The sequence below is a fragment of the Seriola aureovittata genome, chromosome 9 (genome assembly GCF_021018895.1).
Source record: "Seriola aureovittata isolate HTS-2021-v1 ecotype China chromosome 9, ASM2101889v1, whole genome shotgun sequence".
Taxonomy (NCBI): Eukaryota; Metazoa; Chordata; class Actinopteri; order Carangiformes; family Carangidae; genus Seriola; species Seriola aureovittata.
Window position 1 is genome coordinate 11,100,975 of NC_079372.1, and position 22,697 is coordinate 11,123,671.

General features: G+C 38.2%; 3 protein-coding genes across 7 annotated transcripts in view; 2 read left to right on the forward strand and 1 right to left on the reverse strand.

Moving 5' to 3' along the window:
* The window catches only part of zmp:0000000926 (uncharacterized), a 76,955-nt gene that overhangs the window by 46,419 nt on the left and 7,839 nt on the right, over positions 1-22,697 (reverse strand). The gene's annotated exons all lie outside the window — the stretch shown is intronic.
* Positions 1,198-18,648, forward strand: cdh26.1 (cadherin 26, tandem duplicate 1). Its single transcript, XM_056384328.1, has 19 exons — positions 1,198-1,264; positions 4,453-4,512; positions 4,602-4,694; positions 4,806-4,967; positions 5,067-5,214; positions 5,424-5,593; positions 5,701-5,829; positions 5,921-6,106; positions 6,383-6,648; positions 7,290-7,435; positions 7,542-7,772; positions 7,859-8,080; positions 8,664-8,788; positions 8,929-9,003; positions 9,576-9,641; positions 10,564-10,638; positions 13,079-13,117; positions 13,274-13,345; positions 14,895-18,648. Exons 1-19 carry the CDS (start codon positions 1,238-1,240, stop codon positions 15,111-15,113), a joined length of 2,511 nt encoding a protein of 836 aa, XP_056240303.1. The 5' UTR covers positions 1,198-1,237; the 3' UTR covers positions 15,114-18,648.
* On the forward strand, positions 19,482-22,695 carry LOC130174931 (cadherin-2-like). Its single transcript, XM_056385181.1, has 10 exons — positions 19,482-19,595; positions 19,785-19,904; positions 20,007-20,153; positions 20,241-20,385; positions 20,539-20,711; positions 20,859-20,990; positions 21,101-21,283; positions 21,756-22,105; positions 22,219-22,361; positions 22,460-22,695. The coding sequence occupies exons 1-10, from the start codon at positions 19,560-19,562 to the stop codon at positions 22,693-22,695; spliced, it is 1,665 nt and encodes a 554-aa protein (XP_056241156.1). The 5' UTR covers positions 19,482-19,559.

Below are 22,697 nucleotides of genomic sequence, written 5' to 3' on the forward strand. Positions count from 1 at the left end.
AGATCTGCCCATTTTAATTGGCTTAATGTGTCATGCTATAAATCATTTATTTGAAGATTAAATAATAGTTTTGTTATTCATAATGTATTATAATCCTATTTTAATTCATGTGTGACTGAGACAACACACACAGCTCTTGAACCAAATGGTGTTTACATCCAGTATGTGTATGGTAATATCATTAATATTAATAATGATAATAACTGCTGGTGTAATGAGTGCGAGAGGAATGTATACCGTACCAGTGGGTTTAAAAATGTTATTTCAGTGACTTACTTACATACTCATAGGAACTATAACTTGGGCTTGCTTTGTACTGATCCATCACTAACCATATTTTTTTTTCAGTTAAGGTCTAGACTTTTCAAATATAGATATAATCGTTTAATAAACAGGTAAATATTCTGTAATTGCCACGTACCTAACTTCTAACTGATGGCAACTGTTCCACCTGCAGCCTTGTGCTACATGATCTCATAATCCCAAATCCATGCACAAGTGAGTGATTGGTCTATTACACAGAGGGAGTGCCTCCAAAACCTGCCAATTAATGTTGCCTGAGGTGAGATGGACAGTCATGCTCACAGGTTTTGGAAGAGCAAACACTATTTTTGTCATGTGTAATGTAATCCTATTTCAATGAATGTGTCACTGCGGCAACTCAACAAAAAATAATACAGCATGTGTATGGTAAAAATAATATTAATGTCTATATCAATATTAATATTAATACTAATGACTGACTGCTGGTGTAATGAGTGAGAGAGTGATGTATACTGTACCAGTGGGTTTTAAACCGTTACTGCAGTCATTTAATCTAATACTTACAGGAACTATGAAATGAAACTACATTTGAATGTGATGTAGGCCAGATATGAATAAGACATGGTAACCTGAGCTATAGAGCTGGAGGGGTGTACACCTGAGCCGAGCTATGTTTCCCAGCACACACACAAACAAGTTCGCATTTTCGTAATGAACTAAAAAAACAAGCAAATACCTGTGTAGTAGCCTACTCCAAGTGATCTTACACACACATTGTAGGTACAAACACCATATTAACATATTGAATTACGCATAACTGTGAGCCTGAACAAACAGTCTTTTGTGAGCTGCAGAGTCAGCCAATCTGCTGCTTGCAGCTGTTGTGGGTTGTCGTCTGTGCACTCTTATTCAAGCTGTGCTTCACTCCTTCAGAGAGCACTCCCACAGAGGGTATCAAGGAGAGTGGACTAAGATGAGGACCATCTCCCTGCTTCTGTTGGTAAGCAGGACATTCTGAATTATCGCCTGTCTTTAAACAAGCAAAAATTAGGATAACATTGAACATGAAAAACAAAGTGAATGTTTATGAATTTTTATGCCAACATGTTTATTTTGAGAGAGTTGTGTTGCTTGTTATTTTACTTGTAAACTTGGAAATGAAACTCAGATTGTCTACATGTCCTATAGAGAATGTAGTGTCTGCTATTCTATTGGATAAACAGTCTGAAACTGTTGTTGGAAATACAGGTTGTGGACATGGTAACATATGGAGAGCTTTGTAATTCAATGGAGTAGCTTCAGCATCTTTACAGTTATTGGATTGATTGAGTGATAATTCAGCCGTCCTATTATTAAGTTATTGGCAGCCTCTGAATCTGGCATTGCAAAACTTTTTTCGGTACAACTGCAGAGTTTTCATTTCCTAATAAAAATAACACATGCCTACTACAAAAGAATTTCGTAATACAAACTTATTCCAGCGAACCTGGCTGTCAGGCAGATATCAATCGTAAGAGGTCATGGCCCTAATGTTGGCATCTGCCTGGTTGCAGATTCAAATAAAACCGCTCTCGTTGCCCTGTGAACACGGTGTTTGAAACACCTGTCTCAAACTTTAGAATTGATGCACGGGTTCGGGTCGGGTTCGGTCAATTGCGGTTATTGTTCAATGCAGGACCATGGGCATAGCTTTGGGTACGGACAGCAGGGACGTGTCCCTACCAATGTCCAAGTGTTGATGAATTGTCCCTTCCGGTATTTTTGCCCATCTCATTTGAATCCCTCCGTGTTACCGGTAAGAGCTATGCTGCAACCATGAGTTGCTAAATTTGTTTGTTTTCTGCAGAAATGTTGGTTATTATGATAAAGAATTAAAGAGTGGCATATGGGGGATACTCGACTACGATATGGCAACTTCAAACCGCATTAGGCATTATTGAGCAGTCACAGCTCGGCAGCAGCAGTAAACCTAGTGGAGGTGGCGAATCTGGAACTTGAGGTATTTATTTCACATAATTTAAAACGTCTTGATCAGACAAAAGGAACAGCAGTTGATATTACAATTAATTGCATTGGTTAACTGTCAATTTAATTTAAGATAATTTGTGAGGTGAAAATGTCTCCCAAAGCGAAGTAAGACATCATGTCCTTTTTTAAAGAAGATCGATACATTTATTTGCATGCAACATTTTCTTGAAAATCTATCATGTTCACATTTCACAAAAAATTCTGCTGTTTTAAAAAAAAGTTGAAGTCAGAATAAATCATGATAAAAGTCCAGTTTCAGTTACATCAGCAAACACATGTTCAATTCAAAGAGGCTAAACTGTATGCAGTGTCAGGCTCTTTATGTGTGTATACGTGTGTATAGCTTATGTTTGATGAACTGCATAATGTGGCATAATGACATTGCATAGTGTGTGTGTTAAAATACCTTTAAAACAGCCCTTTTGACTGTTTAGCCAACAAGGCGCCAACACGTTTATTCAGGGTAAACTGGTATTGTAACCTCCTTGGTAACCAAAACAGAAACTCAGTGCTTCAGCTTACACTATAACTGCGTCGGACTCGGGTTGGACTCGGTTATTGCTCTCTCGGACTCGGCTCTCGACTTTCGGACAGAAATATGCGGTCTGAGACGCTCTCTATTACAAAAGCATGAAATGATGGACTATACAAATTCTACATTGAAGCTTCACTTGTTGTTTATGATTTGTAACTAAAAGCTGCAGGCTATGGAGTTCGTGGAACACTGTTGAAGGGTTATTTAAAAAAAAAAATAGCCTAAAGAAAACTGGTTTCTAATATTACTGTCAGTAAAACATTAGATGCCTGTATGTAGTGACCTTTATCCAAACAGGAATGTAGGCGAATAAATGACGGATATGTCTCTATGTCAAGAGTGAAGTTGCCATAGTAAAATTGGCATATGTACATACATTAAAAATATCTATGAATTTTATGGTATTGTGGAATACTATGTTGCAAGCATATATGTTAACAATATTCAATTTCTATAGGCAAGTTTATCAAAACAACATACATATAAAAATTGTATATGCTTATTTTACTTCTCATTAATTTCAAACACGTCTGTGTTCTCATTCTGGGAAAGTGGTCTCAGACTTTTGGACCCACTGTATATAATAATGTGTGTCTATACGTATAGATTATAGATATATAATAAATTCAATATATGTACGTATATTACATTTGCGTATGGCTGCACGGTGGCTTACAGATCACAATAGCTGCCATGAATGGCAACATCACTGTTTTGCATCTGGCACGAGCCTGTCTTGCATTTCTCTCTCTCATTCATTTCGTCATTGCTCAACCATCACTATCTAATTAAGGCATAAAATAAAAGTTCACTGCACAATATGCTTTACTATTGACAGAAGTTTTGTTAGATTTTTTCCATATTTATTGCCATAATAGCGTTTAATACTTTTTCACTGTTCGTCTTTAGGACTGATTTCATCAAGATCTCATTAAAAATCTAAGTTGCTGATATTTTCTCGGTGCTGTTAATCATGATACCATACACTCTTCAGAACACTCTGCTCAAAGGTAAATGAAGAGAAATTGGTCAGTTGTTTTGGTTTCCTAGATGAAATATCATATGAAAGTCACTTGACTAAAACATAGCAATTTAATTAATTAACAATAATGGTTGATGCGTTTTACACTATTACTTTTTCTCCAGCATGTGTGCAAAGACCACTCCTTTTGCGTTGCTCTCTTGTCACAGTCTAAAGACATGTAGATGAATTGGAAACTCTTAGTTGTCTGTGTGTATGAAGGTTTTTTATGTGTTGTGCTCTGTGATAGAAGGGCAACCAGTGTGTACCCAACCTCTCGCCCAATGTATGCTTGATGCATGCTCCTGCTCCCTAAGACCCTGCACCGGATGAGTGGGGATGGAAACCTGATGAATGGAAACATCTATGTGCATAAATGTTGTCTTATAGTAGCAGAATACAGTGAAGGAAATGGAGGGAAAGTCAGAGGGACATACAGCCACACAGTAAGACAACAAATTAAATCCTGAAGGAGATGATTTGTGTAGAGTGATAAAAGGCACCTGTCAAGTTATGTTGGCTTAAAAGCTCTTTCAAAGTTCTATATGATGACAAGAACGAGTATTAGTCATAGGTATACTATTCAATGGTCCTGTCATTGCAGGTTGCAGTAGCAGCTGCGGCAGAGTCTCACAGTGGGAACTCTCAGAGCCGTGCGAAGCGGGTAACTCTTTCTTGTTTGGAATTGCAAACTCCTTTCCAACATGTTTTGCTTCTAGCAGAAATACTAACGACTGCATATGTGATTTACAGGAGCTGTTGGTGCGTTCGAAAAGAAGGTGGGTGTTATCTACGCTTGAAGTAACAGAAGAGGAACCCGGTCCATACCCAAAAAAACTTTCGCAGGTGCAAACTTCATTTTGTAAATGAAATTACTAGTCAATATTACAGCTCAGCATCCTGGCCAGATCAGCCATGCAAACACTTGCAGCTAAGTTGTGTATGTTTTGACCCTAGATGTTCAATGACAAGTCAGATCATGTGAGGAAACACCATAAGTTCCGTATAAGTGGAATGGGAGTGACTGAGAAGCCGCTGGGAGTGTTCTCCATTGATGAAAATGATGGAGTCGTCTCTGTCCATAAACCTATCGACAGAGAGGAATATGAACTCTTCCATGTGAGCTAATACTGCTAATTACTAGTCCCTCTGATTAAATACACTTTATAATGATATTAAACCACCAGAGTCATTTCACATGAGTATCTTTACCCACAGATCAAGTTTGACATCTTGGACAGAGAAACGGGTGATAGAATAGATAGGGAACTAGCTTTTGACATACAAATAAAGGACATCAATGACAACCCACCTACATTTTTCCAACCTCAAATCCAAACCGATGTGAAGGAAAATACGCCAGAGGGTGAGTTTACACTCATTTTCTCTGTATCATTGTATGGAGTTCTCATGAAGTCTAAAGGGTTTTAAACAGAGATGTGAGAAAATGATCATTTCAAAACTGGGCTTCATCTTTCATCCTTCGTTCTTTTTCCTGCTACTCCCCACTCCCCACTCTTCTGTAACACATTCACTCTCTTGTGCTTCCTTTTTCCTTTCCTCAATTTCTTGAAGGGTACTTGTCAGTGCAGCTACAAGCCTTGGACAGAGATCAGAAGAACACACCTGCATCTGAAGTCACTCTCAGTGTGATTTCACAGCAGCCGCAAGAGCCCAAGTTTGATGTGGATCAGGTTGATGACAGGATGGCCCAGCTCAAATTTGAAGGGTGTTTTGACTATGATGTGAGGTTCAGTGTCATATACAGCGGACAGCTGCATGTACATTCATACACACAAATACTGACGTTTCAATATGATATCTCAAATATCATATTTTATATCTGTTCCAGAAAATAAAGACGTATCAAATTGTTGTTCAAGCAACAGATAAAGGAGAAAAACCCCTTTCCTCCACTGCTGTTGTTACTCTCAATATTGTTGACACAAACACTCATGCACCAACGTTCAAGGAAACTACGGTAAGGCTTATTATCGTTATTATTTTCATTATTATAGTTGCTCTTTAGAGTGATGTATGATGTTAAAGTTGAAACTGTTCCACCTGCCCAGTACCAAGGTGAGGTGTTAGAGTCAGCCATCCAACATGATGTTTTGAGAATTGCGGTGGAGGACAAAGACACTCCTAACACTCCGGGCTGGCGAGCCAAATACTTCTTCATTAAAGGGAATGAGGAAGGAAACTACAAACTTGAAACTGACCCAGAGACAAATGAGGGTATTCTGAGTGTCATCAAGGTAACTTTGCCCTTCTCACTCTTTTACAAACTTCATTCATTCACAGTGGGCCAAGCTAGTAAAAGCCCAACAAAATGTTTTCATTCATCATATAATTTCTCATCATTATCACCATTGAACTGATTTAATTATTTATTATTATTATTATTATTATTATTATTACGAATTAGCTGTTGGACACCTGATTTTCCCATAGGAGATAAATAAAGTATCTATCTATCTATCTATAAATAGCAGTTACACCAGCACTGACATAAACTTGTGTGTTTCCTCCAGGGGAAGGATTTTGAGCGGACGACTTTTACCGACCTGCAGATCGGAGTAGAGAACGAGGAGCCCTTATTTGTTTGTAAAGATAAATCAACTGGCAAAGCCACGCCTCCACCTCCAAATTCAGTCAGTGTCACAATCAAAGTTATTGATGTCAATGACCCGCCTGAGTTTGAGAAAGAAACAGCAAACGTGTACCTGAAGGAAGAGGACATGCCAGGAAAGGTGCTGTTCACTCCAAAGGTCCATGATGTTGACTCAACCAGCATCAGGTTTGTGGCTACATACTCTATGCCAGCTGACCTTATTGACACATGGTGTATGGAGCCCAACCTATGCTGGGTGTTTCAAGCAGTTGACAACATTTGAGAGTTTAGACAATAGTATAGTAATATGTCATCTGATGTTTGTTTCGTCAAAAATGCATAATATAAACAAACATTTCTGATAAAATTTGGTTATCAAATAGTTGTGACTAACATGTGTAATGAGTGGAACATTTTACAGCTGAAAAACTCAAATTGTCAGTGCTCTGTGGCAGGCAAATTATGTGATGGTGCCACTGTTTTCTAAATTACTACAAACAGATCTTTGGCATTTCTTTAGTATTAGCAGGCACATAACCATAACCTGATGTTGATATATGTGCAATAATCAAACTGCTGCTCATGCCTTGGTCAGGTCCTAATTACACCACACTTCCTATTGGACCTTGCCTGATAATGTGGCATCCTGTGTACAATAAAACTTTCATCATCATGTAATCATGTAGTATCTCTGATAGTGCTTGCCTTTGTGTGCTAATGGAAACATTAGACATCTAACATGTTAGTGTAGAAGTTACACACTAACATTTAAGTGCATGCTCTCGATATGTTTACTCCACTCTCCAATGTCTCCTACCTGTGATCAGGTATGTGCTATTACAAGATCTGGCTGACTGGGTGGCCATTGATAAGGAAACAGGACAAATCAAATCAACTAAGAAAATGGACAGAGAGTCATCCTTTGTTGATAAGGACAACATTTATAAAATCCTCGTCGGTGCCATAGATGATGGTATGAACAAGCTCTACTGTATATGATAATCCAATATAAGATATATAGTATGGTCAATTGGTAAACTACATTAATAAAGTGTGTTTTCTTTGTTGTGGGTATCAAGGTGAGCCTCCAGCTACAGGTACATCCACTGTCCTGGTCCACCTGAGCGATATCAATGACAACGTGCCTAAGCTGGTCAACAAGAGCCTCATTATGTGTGGAAACAAGGCTAACAAGGTCATGTTGCTTGCCAAGGACCTAGACATCCATCCTTACAGTGGACCCTTCACCTTCTCCCTGGGGGATGATGACCAAAATTTAGAGCAGAGATGGAAACTACAACCTGCCTTTGGTTAGTACACATCTTTACACCCACCTCGAACTCAAAAATTCCAGCCGAAGAGTTACTACATGACCTCTCTTTACATTCTTCCCCAGGTGAGGAAGCTGGCCTAGTTAGCCTGAAGACACTCTATTACGGCAACTACTCAGTGCCTCTGGTGATTCAGGACCAACAGGGCATGAGTGGACATGAAACTGCGGAACTGATGGTGTGTGACTGTGGAGAAACACGTGTTTGCCTCGGTAGAGCGCCGCTCTCATCAAGCCTTGGGCCAGCTGCTATCGGACTGATTTTTGCAGGATTGCTCTTGTTTTTGTGTGAGTACGAGAATCAGTGGAAACATTATCTTAACCATAAAGTTCATGCTCAATAAACCTGCAGTGACCCTCAGAGTGTTTTAGTATCAAGTCAATTAGAAGCAAATTAATTTACCTGTGGAAATAAAATTGTTCGAGATTGTTAGCTCACACTAAGATCGATTGATCACATAGTTAATAGAGGGGTGAGGAATGTGAAGATTCATATTTTGAATACAATCCAGTAGCTTAAACATTTCTCGATGACTGCTAGATCTCAGATCAGAATAATTCTGTCCTCAAGATTTTGTCTCGAATGGTTTAACTAAATTTGTGAATTGAGGTTACTGTGCTGGTCTAGTTCCTGTGTTGACATGCATTTTGCTATCCCTCCAAATTATTTTTTATTATTAAATTATTATTTAAAAAACAAGCAGTTACACACATTCCCACCTGGAAGCTCCTCAGTACACCTCCCCAGTGGTGGTAAAGAAGGGGACTGTCTCTATTTTGGCCACCATTGCCCATGGAAATTATGTGGTAGTTTGTTGAAAAGGTGACATGTACACTCTGTTCTTAGTGTTATTTTGATGTGTGTCTGCAGTACTGCTACTCCTCTTTATGTGTGAGTGTGGAAGAAAGGGGATAAATCAACTCCCCATGGTGCAGGATGAGGGCAACCAGACCCTGATCAAGTACAACCAAGAAGGAGGGGGCGCTGCCAGCACAGTGAGTTGGTTTTGTTGCGTGTGCAATTTGGATGGAGATTGTGACAGTATGCTACATTCCTCCACCAATCACAACATGTTAAACATTTTGGGGGAGTCTTTTATATAATAATATAATTCTTTTTTCTCCCTTTCTGCCAGGCGTCGCCCACTCTGCTCTTGACACCTACGAATGGTGTGGCTGTGACGGATGGCTTGAAACAGGCAACCATGCAGGTACTCCTTTCATTCGCATTTTCTGTGATTGACTTTGTTACATACAGGTTCTTAAGTGTTAGTTTGGGTGTGTCAAAAGGCAAGAGTCTAAAAGGCGTCGGTGAACAAAACAAAGGAGTCACACGAAAGCTGTCAGTGTTTCAAAAAAATATGACAGTTGATCCTGTTTAGACATTATTGACAGCTATGATGTTGTTACTTTGTACATTCCTTTGTACATGTAAAATGGAGACAGATAAGCAGGTATGTGATCGAAAGAACTGCTTTAGGTGAATGTTATAGGCGCATTTATGAGATAAATTACAGGGTTAACACGGGCTGTAGATCACTTTAATAGTAGCTTGACACGGTACAAAGACAATATCTTACTTCCTTACACGCAAGGGGGGACTAACTGTTCAGACAAGCTGATATTGTGACTACATGTGCTTTTTCAATCATTTAATAAAATGATTGTATAAATAAAAATGCTGTAAAATGTTGTTGACAAAATATGATATATAAAATGATATAAAGATATAAAATGAATCTTACTGGCCTCTGCTTCATTAATTTACTCTGCTCAACTATAGTTCTCTCAGATGGATCCAGCGATGGCCCAGGACATGGATACATACAACAGCTCAGGGCTCACCATGGTGAGTAAAAGGCCTTTAAAGAGAAGATTTAAAACAGGGGTCTCCAACAGGTGGTACACGGGCTACCAGCAGCTCACCCCCTGTTTTAAAGTAGCTCACCCAAAGGTTCCAAGATTATAGTACAAACCATAGATTCATAGTACAAACTTTAAGCAACACAACTAAAAATCTACTAAATCAAATACACAGACACCCCCCCCCCCTTCAACAACAAATAATTATTTATCAGCTGTCAGTCAAATGAGTGACACTGTCATGTTTGCTTACCACAGATATGCTGTAGGCGACATGCAGTGATAGCAACTTCTCCAGATAACAGAACAGATGTAAACTAAACTTTTCCAAGAAACAGAAAATATGTTGCCATGGATAAAGTGAGTTAAGATGTGGGCTTCAACTTTTTTTTTTAGCCTTGTTTGTTTACATTTTGGAAAATTAAGTGTACTGAATTTGCTATTTTAAGTTCCCGTTTGTTATGTACAATTGGATATATTGACAACTATCACTGGATTACTTACTAAGGAGCTTTTTATTTCTCTGATTTTTCTTAGCAGATTTATGGATGCTTATTTACAATGGTGTTATCAGGTTTGTGTTCAGGTTTGACTGAATCATGACTCAGATTTTTGACACAAAAATTGACATGTCAATATGACATGATATTGATTTGGTTTGAAGATCAGTCTGCGTATTATTATCTATTTTGTCAAAGTACTGTAGCTCTCAGAGTAAAAAAAGGTTGGAGACCCCTGATTTAAAGGAGTGTTTTACAGTGGCAGGATTGGTTGAAATTATGATTTTCACAAACAAGTCATTGCAGATACATATGACTGAGAAATCTATAGTAGGTCATAGGTAGGACTTGCTGCTGGTCTATATGCTCTTCCACCCTGATTTAACCTTAATGCATTTCCCCCTACAGATTAACTCTAACATGACCTCAATGGGAATGCAGCATCATAAAGACACTCTCAGAGGCGTTGGAGGGCAGGCCATGGTGAGTGATCATGGCTGTGATTACAATAGCAGACTCTGCTGACACGTGCTTCCTGATGACTGTAGGGATGCAACGATTTTTTGATAATTGTAATGCCAAAAGCCAAAATGCCAAAAAAGCCATTTGCTGGTTCTAGCTTCTTAAAAGTCAGGAGTTGACACTTTTATTTGTCATATATGACGACAAATTTAACTTTCGCTGTTTTCTGACATTGTTTAGGCAGAAATATAAATCAATTAATCAAGAGTTAATCATCAGATTTATCAATAATCAAAAAAAATAGTAATTTGCAGTGTTTGCATGGTGACAGTGTGCTCCACCGCTATTATTGGTTGTTTTTTTTTTGACTGGATGGCTTTTATACAGTGTATATATCTGAAATCACAGGAGTCTTTGTTTTTAATTTATGTGTATGGTGATTTTGTCAGACGACGGTATGGTTGTAAAATCTGGATTTTAGCAGCTGCAGAGCAGCAGCTTGGAAAAAGCTTCAGTCACTATTTCAAACTTTAGACAACGACAAGCCTCTGGTCTAGCTCCAATACACTTACACCCAGGATATAATTAAAATGCAATCATTATATTTTGGCATATCATTTAATACCCTCAGAACACAAATGTGCAATAAAAACTAATAATGTGAATCATGCTATGGCGTGCCACTTCCACAACTGTCATAACAGCAATCATAGCCTTATGAAAGTGGAGGGTATTGAATTTGTGGAGCAGAAGTGGAGATCACCTTACTAATTACTTCAGAGAGAGACTTATTGGACTTTTAAATTTGATTTATCCAGGTCTTAATGAGGAAATAGATTTCAGGGCCTGTGTTAACTTAAATCAAAATAGGAAGAGTGTATGATAGGAGTTTTCCCTAGTTGGTATTAAAGAAGCAAATTATAACTAACTTTTGGAATCACATCTTATCTTCCTTTAGGTTAAGAAATATTAAATATGGTAAATAGACGTGCACTTATATAGAACTTTTCTAATCTTACTGACCACTCAAAGCGCTTTACAATACTTGCCATATTCACCCATTCACTCGCTCACACTTAGGACAACTTAGCAGTTATCCTAAAGTTAAGGAGGGAAGTTAGGAGGCTTGTGTCATACACTTTTCCTTCCTTAAGTTAGGATAGGAACATTGAGTTAGGAACTATTCATCTGTAATGGCCTTTTTCCTAAATCAGGATTACCATGGTTACCAAACTCTTAAAATAGGAATTTAAATTTAGGAACTTTCTGCAACATAGCCTCCAACCTTTTTTTTTGTGAACTTGCTTATTATAAAGGCATTTTAATTATATACTGGCATTGTGCAAGTGTGCCTGAAGCTAGTCGGAGACTTCCTGTTGTCTACAATGAATGAGTTCTACTTCAACAGCATCTTGCATTCACCTGGAGTTTACTATTTTTTGTATTATTAAGTGTTTCAAACTTTTTCTGTGATCTGACAACATATACATGTCAACGGAAACAGCTTCGTTGTGAATTCGGCTGCATTAAAAATACTGCCCAGAGAGGAGGAGAGAAGCAAATTGATAAATGGCTGAAACCATCTGACACCAAGCAGAATGCAAATAGGACACAACAGTTTTCAAATATGTCCTCAATTTAGCACATTGACCGTACGTGGTCCAGCCATGTATTAGGTCTGGGCCTGGTCCCGTTTCGTGTAGGATCAACACACTTAAATCCACAAGAGGGCGCCACAAGAGTATTTTAACACCACACATACTGAGTGCCAGCAGGAAGACTGTTAGTTGTTTGACACTGTTTTTTTTCTGTCAGTTTATTAATTGTACCTATTAACTGTTCCAGAAAACACCCTCAGGCAAAAATTGTTGTAATGGTGAAGGATGAGACTTGATGAGATAAGACGTGAGATGAGATGAGATCTTCTCTGGGACGTGGTTTTTGGTCAGGGTTGATTCTACCATCTTGGGCAGGACTGATCTGTAGGCACGAGCAAGGTGCAGCCACAGCACTGCCAGGTGTCCCCAGCTTTCTTGTTCCTCTCTGCTCATTTGAGTTTCCCACACCTGTGGGTTCTATGCATCCTGGGACAACTCCCCTCTGCACTGAGGTTTTTATGTTAGTGTTTGGTTATGAGAAATGCCACGAGGCAATTGGCCATTAACTTGAAGGAGGTTGTCAGGTTCACACTGATGAGTGCGTTTGCTCTGAATTGTTTGTCACTGCTTGCATTCTCCTCCTTGGGAATCCACACACATGCATAGACAAAACCTGCAAACATAAATAGTTTGGGTGTGTTGAAGTTAATTACCTTGCACTGAAAGGTATATTGAGTCTATCCTCACTAATAAATAACTCATAAATAAGTAAACAGTAAATGAGTGGATCCTGGTGACTGTCAGATATTTTCAAATGAGGATAGAAGACTGAACATACAGTATGTGTCTTTTCTTAATTACAGTACTCTACATGGACTACAAACAGGATGAACACCTACCAGGTAATTATTGCTGTTCATTGATTTAATATATTTTTAATAAATATAAACCTCCCTGAGTGCACTGTATTCACTTTTTATGCATATACAACAGTGGGAACCCCGTGCATTTACATATAATCTATCGCTATAAGAGCTCACAGTCCTCTCTGTCAGCAGGGCAGCTCGTCGAGGTACCAGCGCTCTTTCAGCCTGAGTTCGGATCAACACATTGCAGATCACATCAACAGGGTAAGAGTTTGTGTCACATCACATAGAGCTGAACACCAGGCATGGTATGTTAATGCCTTCATAAAGCACTTGTCTTAATTGATGCTCTAGTTCAATTAACTGTACTGGCTGCAGAGCACTGACTGGTGGATAGGCCACAGTTCTGATTAGATTAAAAGATTATATGTCAGATTAAAATTCAGTAAAGCTCATGTGCAAAACATGGGTGAGAACAAACAAACATTACTATTAGGTTGTCTGCATGGGTGGACAGTACTGTATTTGAGTGTATTTTTCAAAATATCTGTACTTCCATTGCGTTTTTTTAAAAATATATACTGTATATATATTGGAAACTTATGACTTTTATTCCACAACACTTACAAGACAAATATTTTATTTTTGATTGTACTACATTTCTATAAAGTAATTGTTACTTTGCAGTAGAGCTTTTAGTCAGAAAAATTAATTTTCTTTTATTTACAAAAATGAGATAAATGGTAAATAAATGTGAATGGACTGCACTTATATAGCGCTTTTCTAGTCTTATCGACCACTCAGAGTGCTTTGCAATACTTGACTCACACATTCATATATTACACCCGTTCACACACTCGTACACTGATGGAACAGCCGTCACCGGTATCTTGCCCAAGGACACTTCAACACGCGGACTGCCGGAGCTGGGGTCCTTCTAATTAGTGGACGACCCACTCTACCTCCTGAGCCACAGGAGACCATTCAATGTGTTCGTCGCAGGAAAAAATAATAGTCACAGCCAACTCCTACACTGTCAGTCATTTTGTGCTTACGTTAGAAGATAGATATAGATATCAGCAATTCCACTGTCTGTTTGATAGACACACACACACACACACACACATGTACACGCGCACACACACACACACACACACATATTTACACGCACACACACACGCACGCACACACACACACACACACACACACACACACACGTACACGCACACACACACATACACACACACGTAAACGCACACACACACATACATGTACTCACACACACACGCACACACACACACGCACACACACACATGTACACGCGCACACACACACACGTACACGCACGCACACACACGTACACGCACACACACACACACATGTACACGCACGCACACACACACGTACACGCACACACACACACACACACACATGTACACGCACGCACACACACACACACACACACACACACACACACACACTACAGGTTCTACAGTAAGTCAGTCAGTTCAGTAGGTTGTTTCAGAGTCATGAGATTCTGTGAATGTGGAACAAAACAACAATGTGCTGACTTAAAAAATGTACTTTTGAATAATAAAGTATTTTTAAAAGCAAGTACTCCAGTATTATGATGCCAGTAAAAATTTGATTGAACAACTATCACTTGTATAAGTAATATAAGTAATATTTAACCAGGAGTATCTATACCATCTATAGAAAGTACCATGAATATATCATTATACATTATACTATTTGGTGTTTTGGTATGACCTATTTTTGACCCAGAAATCTGTTTTTTCTTTTTCTTTTTCAGAGACTGTACATGATTGATGGAAACCATGTACAACGCCCAGAGTACCAACCCTATGTGTATGCCTATGAGGGACAGGGAAGCATATGCGAGTCCCTGGATAAGCTGTCACTCAGCAACCTGGGAGATGATTTGCAGTTTCTGAATGATTTGGAGCCAAAGTTCAAGACCTTGGGAGGCATCTGTCACCAGAATATTCAAGAAAAAAACATGCAGCTTTGAGGGGGACAGCTAGAATGTGATTTTTATTTCAAGTAGGCCGCTCTTTGTTCCTGTTTTGTGATTGCGATTATGGATTAATCTGACTGGATATGTGGCACAATTATATAACACAATGGATGGCTTCTGTACTTGCACAATATCCACTAAAATGTCTTACATACAGCTTTATGCAAAAGTTTTGGCACTCCTGGGCAAATTACATTACATTGATTCAAGTGAAAAGAAGAAAATGCAACTCCTGCAGTAAATACACGTTAAAAAAGATCAGCCCTTCTTCAAATGATAACACACATAACAGTGCATACACATAACAGTGCATTATCATTATTATTTCCTCATTCATTATTTCATCATTCATTATTTCATGACCGTATCAAAAATTGACAGTAATTGTGGCATGTGAAAACATTTGGAAATCCTTCAACTTGTAAAACAAGCAGAACTTAGTGAACTCGTAAAGGCCTAAATTGACTCTTTACAACTTGAAAGGCAGATCAAGAATTATCCTAAAGGATTGTTAGCTGAAGAAATTTCCAGAGCTGATGAATTCTGATTCTTCAAACCTTGAGGTAATACCCATATGGCTGCAAAGGAGCTGCTGGAAGTTTACCTGACACAGGGGTGGGGTTGCGCCATTCTACAGTGCACAATGTTTGTACAAACAGTGGCAGCTAGTGCACCAGGAAACACTGCACGGCTGAAGAAAGGAATGGATCCCATGAAATATTCTGGATGCAGATGTCACGCAGTCAGTTGACACAGTGAAACTGAAAAGAAGCTGGTTATACAGCAGGATAATTATCCAAAGAAGAGAAGAGTGGCCGTCACAGTTCCCTGACTTGAATATCATTTGAAAAATCTGAGAGCAGATCTTACACATGCTGTGTGTGCAAAACAGATTAAAAATATCTCAGGAGTAAATTCCTGAATCAAGAACAGAAAGACTCAAGCTGCAAGACTGCAAGCTGTGATATCTGCCAAAGGCAGGGTTACTAAGTACTGAGTTAGTGGGGTACCCAAACTTTTGCTCATGCCTCAATTACTGTTTACTGATTTATTACTGATGTTCTGTTTTTTTTTTAATTAATGAATTAAAAAGTAACAGTGCATTAACATTTGGAGAAAAGCTAATGTTTTACTGTCCATATGCTACAAAATACTGAATTTGCCCAGGGTTGCCCAAATCGGAATCCATCCACGTGTAGCGGCTGTATGTTGCTTACTTGAAGATGGAATTAATGCACTGCACAAACTGTCACTCTCTGGTGACGGTGAAATCTAGCATATTGGCAGTGACTGGGTGTGTTTGTTTATTTTGTACTTTGCTGCAACAAGAGTGATTGCTGCCAAGTCAAGGTGGAGGTTTTGAAAGGATATAATTATTTTTGATGCTTTAAACTTTAACTTAACAGAAGAAGAAAACAAGCAACTTCTCCAAGGGCGCCCTTTTGTAAAAGATCCTTCACAAGTACCTGCAGAAATTGGACAGTGCTAATGTAAATGTATGTAGCCTGTTGTTTATGATCCTTGCTTTGTTTTCTTATGTGCATTTTTGCATCTGTTGTATTAAATATGTATTCTAAACAAATTACATTTGCCATTACTAAATGATATGTTGGTAGCAATTTCTGGGGGAGTTAAAAAAAACATTTTTTTACGTGGGTTGGGGGGGGGTGTTCATTTGTTGAAGTTATTATAATAAAATTATACAAAACTAGCAACAAACTGTACCACTATGTTCATATGTTAAGATTGTGCATATTATAAGTTGACAGCTTGACAGCAACTATAATTACTTATATTACTTTTACATGTACACTAATAGTCTATAATGTAAACACTGTGACATTAATTGTAGAAGATAAAGAGGTTGTAACGGAGGGAGTGGTGACTGGCAGAAATATCGCTGGCATTATGTCAAAAAGGTAAAAGTTTGACTTGTGTTGACTGTTATTTCACCCTGCATATAATTCATGTGATAATCCCTCCTAATGCTGTGTTGTGTACAGTGTAGACAATTTTTGAACACTGTTTTTTAAAACCAATGACAGCAGCTGTCTACAGTTTTGTTTGAAGATGTGCTATGACCATTTCATGTCATCAACTCCCTGTATTGCTGCAAAAACAATATCAGCCTGTGCAGTTTTATTTGACACTGTATGTATGTTTTCATGTTTTTGCTTTGTGTCCATTCCTGGTACAGCAGACGCTGTAAAGCTTGTTTTTCAAATAGTAAATGCACTAAGCTAGATATGTTCTCAGCAGAGGAGCCAGAGGTTGTTGAGGTGTGGCGCAGACTCATATAGCTTATATGCAAATATGAACCTGTGACCTTGCCTGACATGCGCGCATAACCCGAAAATTATCTGAATATACTGATATATCACGTCATTTTTTACCTGCATAAACACACAAAACCATGAAACACAAACACAGTAAAAACAAAATAAGACAATTCAAGGCATTAAAAGTGCCGGTATTTCATGCTACAGCAGGGAATAGGAAATAAAAACAATTAAAAAAAAGGGCTGATGAACACCAAAAGACACAAGGGAGCATGACAGTAATTCAAAGTAATAGAAAGTCATGTTTTTAGTTGAATTTTGTGAATGCCAAAGTGCACTTCTTAATTGCCCACGACATCAGCAGCTAGATTTATCAGTTCCTCGACATGACAAACAGGTTTTTAATCGCCTACACAACTACGCTTCACATCATTTTTCCTGAGAAGTCAATTCATCAGGGCTGCTGGTAAAAAGCTTCATAGCTGCCTCGCTTGAGTGCAAAGACTTGCGAAAGCGTATGCCTTATCTTCCCATTCTATAGAAGATAGGTTTCTTAAGCGAGCCAGTGTTGAGCCATTAGATTGTTCTAATTCTACTGTCCTCAGGTGGGGCCTGCAATGCAATTCTAGTTACCAAAGCTATTATCTTTTCTGCTGTGAACTGCTTAAGTTGTAACAGAGGTGCTATAATGACAAAGACAAAGCACACAATCAAAGGGAGGAAATACTTAATGAATCAGATTAGGTTGATGAACTGAAGATAAGAAATATGTGCAAGCATGACAATGATGAACACCAAAAGACACGAGGGAGCATTAAGTGATTCAAAGTAGCTTTAAGTCTACTGTTAAATTATCATCAATGAAACAAAGTTTGAGTTGATTTTTTCTAAAAATGAGCTAACGGAGGATAAAAAGTCTTAACATTTGAAGTTTTGTTCACAATATTTGATCATGAACCCAATATTTTTTTGCTCTTTGTCTAATAAAGAATGTGCTTTGCCCAACTGCACGCAATAATCCATATTTCACTGCATATCTTATTTTTGAATTGCTAAATTTAACATGTGTTATTTCTAATTGGATCCCAATAATGGGCCAAAATAATTTGTGTGTAAGTCAGTGACGGAAAAAAAGTTTGTAAGGAGTTGCTGTTTGAAAGGAGTTACAAAGTGGGCCTCACAATTCTGCCAGATCTGATTATTCCAGTAAACTGATTACTAAAGTCTGCCCAAGGTTATTTGTTTATCCATTATCATGTACATGTCTCAATTTCCCTAAAAGGAACACAACAGCAACAGTTACTGAACAAAACTTTAAGTATAAGTGCTACCTATAAGTGTTCTGTAACATAATGATTTTCATTTTACGAGTTCATAAAATGAAAGTGGGCAAATTTTTTTGAATTAATTAAAAATGGAGGTGAATATAGGGAAGATAAGAGTAACAAGTACCACCATGAAGCTTGGCATTATAAATTAAAATTGTGAAAAATGGACTTTTAAAAATAAAATAAAATTTTCAAGAAGGATATATTGGATCAGAAATGCTGGAATTAAATAAAAATTACCTTTCATAATCTCTGTTACAGTGAAAAGAAGCAGGGTTAAATATTATTTCACAATATCAAACTTTACAACATTATCATTTTCCAATCTCAATATTATATATTTATTTATAATAGATTATTTCATCAAACAAGCTACCTGCTTTTAAATCACTTTTGAAAACCTAAAAAAAACTTTCATTCATTCATTGTGTTTTTAATGTATTTTATGTACTATGGCTGTTTACAACTGTTTTACTAAAGCTTTCTTTTACAAGTACAATTTCTTGTTCGTGCACCAATATGAAGCACTTTGTAACCATGTTATTAAAGGATCAAGAGAAATAAAGACAGTAATACATAAAATGCTCTGTAACAAACAGTAAAAAAGGCACCTTCATTGACACCATGTTCCTCAGAAAGTGTTACACCCTGATGCTATGACTTTTGCCAACTTTCAGGTTCATGTGAAATCTCCTTTATTATATCCCTCCCACTCTGACAGACAGTGATAAAGCAGCCCTGGCATGCAGCTCAGCCTTCATTCAGGTTCATACAGGGAACAGTCTATTATCTGAGGGATTAACTTTTGAAACAACACATCATCTTGATATAATATGGAGACAATACAACTCTGTCTTTTCACGGCACTGGTAAGAATTTATCTTTTGTCTGGACATAAGGATGAAAAATTAATAATATGGCGCTTACTTAATACATACATCTGCCTCAACACAACTGATATTTTTAGAATCATCCAAATGACTCTATAGCAACATGTAACATAAGGATTTATTATTTAACTTCCACTATATAAGTGATGTAATTTAATGTTTTCGCAGTGTCTGGGAATCGACGGCTCGTCTTCAGAAATTTTGCAGCGACAAAAAAGAAACTGGATCATAGATTCTTTTAGTATAGACGAAGGCTATGGGGGAAGTTACCCATATTCACTTGGCACAGTGAGTATCTACCGAGAGTCACAATACATGGATATGACACTACACAAATGACAAGCTGAAGGAAGATCATTACAAATGTGCTGCTGTTGTGACTCGCTACAGGTTAAAGTTGAGAAGACCCTCACCCTCTTCCAGATACATGGTCAAGGTGTTGATGAGGACCCCAAAGGCATATTACATATCAACAACCGCACAGGGGAGATTACTGTCCACGGCCCTGTCGACTATGAGACATACCAGGAGCTTAAGGTTAGTGTGTGTGTAAGAGAGTGCACTTGGGGTGTGGGACGTGGTCGGTGGTTTCATTATTTCACAATTCTTGCCTTTGCATTACAGCTGGTGTTTCTGGCTCTTGATAGAGACAGTAGAGTAATAGACACACGGCTGGGCATTGAGATATCAGTTATTGATGCAAATGATCACCCTCCAAAGTTTGACCGTGAAATCTATATGATCAGCATAAAAGAATCTACGTTACAAGGTAACTTACTCATTTTGAACAACTTCCTGATGTAATCTTCACGCCTGTTATTATGAACTGGTCATTTGTATGAATCAAAGTTGTTGTGAATGCCACAAGGACCAAAATAACATAAAATAAAACAAACTGCTCTTTTTCTTCTGATACTGACAGGCACTAACTTGATTACTATTCAAGCAACAGATAGCGACAACGGGAACAACAAACTATTTACTTTACGAATAGTCTCCACCAGTTATAAATCAGAGGAAGTGGAGTTCTACATAACTCAAATGGCTGGTACTCAAACTGGAACCATTTCGTTTAAGGGGTGTCTGGACCATGAAGTAAGAGGATACTCTTAAAATATCATATCTGTTGATCTTGGAATTTCCCTCTTCCTTCTTTTTATTTCAATAACATGACCAAGTCAAATACGTATGTTTGATTTTTTTTTCCATTTTGGAAAGTGACTGTTCTTTATAACCCATCAGAAAGCAGAGAAACACATCATTATAGTAGAGGCCAAAGACCGTGGAGACAAACTACAGCTCTCCAGCTCCTGCACTGTCATAATCAACATAGAAGATGGAAATAACCACAGTCCTGAGATCACAGGACAAAGAGTGAGCGAATTCATTCATTCAATTACCTTGAGTAAGGAAATAACAGCTGTTGCCTACAGTACAACAGCGTCCTTTAATAATAAAAGTTTCATTTATTTTTTTGACTCTAGGGTCCAGGGAAAGTGAAAGAAGGAGAGGAAAATGTTCTTGTTTCACGGCTGCAAGTTAAAGATGAAGACGGCAAAGGTACAGATGCCTGGAGAGTGAAATATCAAATCCAAGGAGAGGCAGGCAACTACTTCAGAATCAGTACTGATCCTGACACAAACGAGGGACTACTCTTTGTGAAGAAGGTATTTGGTCTGCGTTCATACTACATATTCTTTTCAAGCTACAGTCAGATACAGATTATTGGTGAAAATATATCAAACTCTGACGCCACAAAAATCAGGGATAAATGCTTGACCCACAATAACTGTGTTCCACTGTACCTTTTATTTAAAATGTTAATGCAACCATTTCCACCGTTGTTTTTTTCCTTCAGACATTATTGTCTAAAAATCTGAATTACTCATAAAACATCGTCTTTTCCATTTTACTGTAAACAAGCTAAAACATGTTTTTATGTTTGGGCCTCTTTGACATGCTGTAATACATAATATTTCTAGGGATTTTAGTATTGTATCACAGAAATCACTGACTACTATTGTATAATGAGCATTATGCCTCTTAAAAAGTCCTTCGATGTATGATGTGAAATTACATCATGGCATGAATTTCAATTTTTGTCTTCAAACCAGCATTCGATCTTTGCTTCTTTTACAGCATCTGAACTATGAGGATGGTCCTGTATGGAATGTGACTGTCAGTGTGGAGAATGAACTCCCCTATTATTCGTGCAGAGTGGAGAGTAAAAGTGCCGTTGGTCTTTGGAAAGTCACTACTATTAGTGCTGCTAGTGGTGGTGGTGGTGGTGGTGGTGGTGGGGCTGTGACAGGGCTACGAGAAGGATCATCCATATACCAATTGACAGTGTCTGTGGAGGATGTCAATGAGCCTCCGATCTTCGACGAATTCAACAAAGAAGTTCCATTGTTTGAGAATATTAAGGGGGGACAGTATCTGGTTACATTTACAGCTAGAGACCCTGATGTCAGCAGCAAAAACACATTTGTGTAAGTCATGAAGATACTAGCTACATGTCCAGCTTACAGGACAACAATATTCTATATAAGTATTCCAGTAGAGAACTTGCAAATGTCTAACACAACACACATATGTGTTTCAGATACATAAAAGGAAAGGACCCCGCTGGCTGGGTTACAGTGGACCCCAAAACTGGGAAAGTAACCACATCAAAGATGACAGACCGAGAGTCAGTCTTTGTGAATCAAAGTATCTATGTGGTCAATATATATGCCGTTGACGATGGTATGATCTGGAGGACTATTCACATACTGTTTATGTTATTGATTCAAATTTATTTATCACATGAATGAAAATTTACAACACATATGTTTCATCACCAGGTAAACCTCCAATGACAGGCACTGCAACCCTCACCATCCACATTAAAGATGAGAATGACAATGTTCCTTCCCTGACTGAAACTATTATTGAAATGTGCCAGTCCGATCGACCCTCATGGGCCAAAATCACAGCCTTGGACCTGGATGAAGAGCCCTACAGTGGGCCTTTCAGCTTCAAGCTCCACGGAGATGTTGATGGCAAATGGAAGATCGACCCTTTGCAAGGGGAGTTCTAATT

What these genes read in the sequence shown, in the direction of transcription:
- cdh26.1 (XM_056384328.1), top strand. Translation starts at nt 1,238, where the DNA reads ATGAGGACCATCTCCCTGCTTCTGTTG. An exon ending in GAAACTACAACCTGCCTTTG is followed by an intron (nt 7,773 to 7,858) that starts GTTAGTACACAT and finishes ATTCTTCCCCAG; the next exon opens with GTGAGGAAGCTGGCCTAGTT. An exon ending in ACAGGATGAACACCTACCAG is followed by an intron (nt 13,118 to 13,273) that starts GTAATTATTGCT and finishes CTCTGTCAGCAG; the next exon opens with GGCAGCTCGTCGAGGTACCA.
- LOC130174931 (XM_056385181.1), top strand. Translation starts at nt 19,560, where the DNA reads ATGGAGACAATACAACTCTGTCTTTTCACGGCACTG. An exon ending in GACTACTCTTTGTGAAGAAG is followed by an intron (nt 21,284 to 21,755) that starts GTATTTGGTCTG and finishes CTTCTTTTACAG; the next exon opens with CATCTGAACTATGAGGATGG. An exon ending in AGCAGCAAAAACACATTTGT is followed by an intron (nt 22,106 to 22,218) that starts GTAAGTCATGAA and finishes TATGTGTTTCAG; the next exon opens with ATACATAAAAGGAAAGGACC.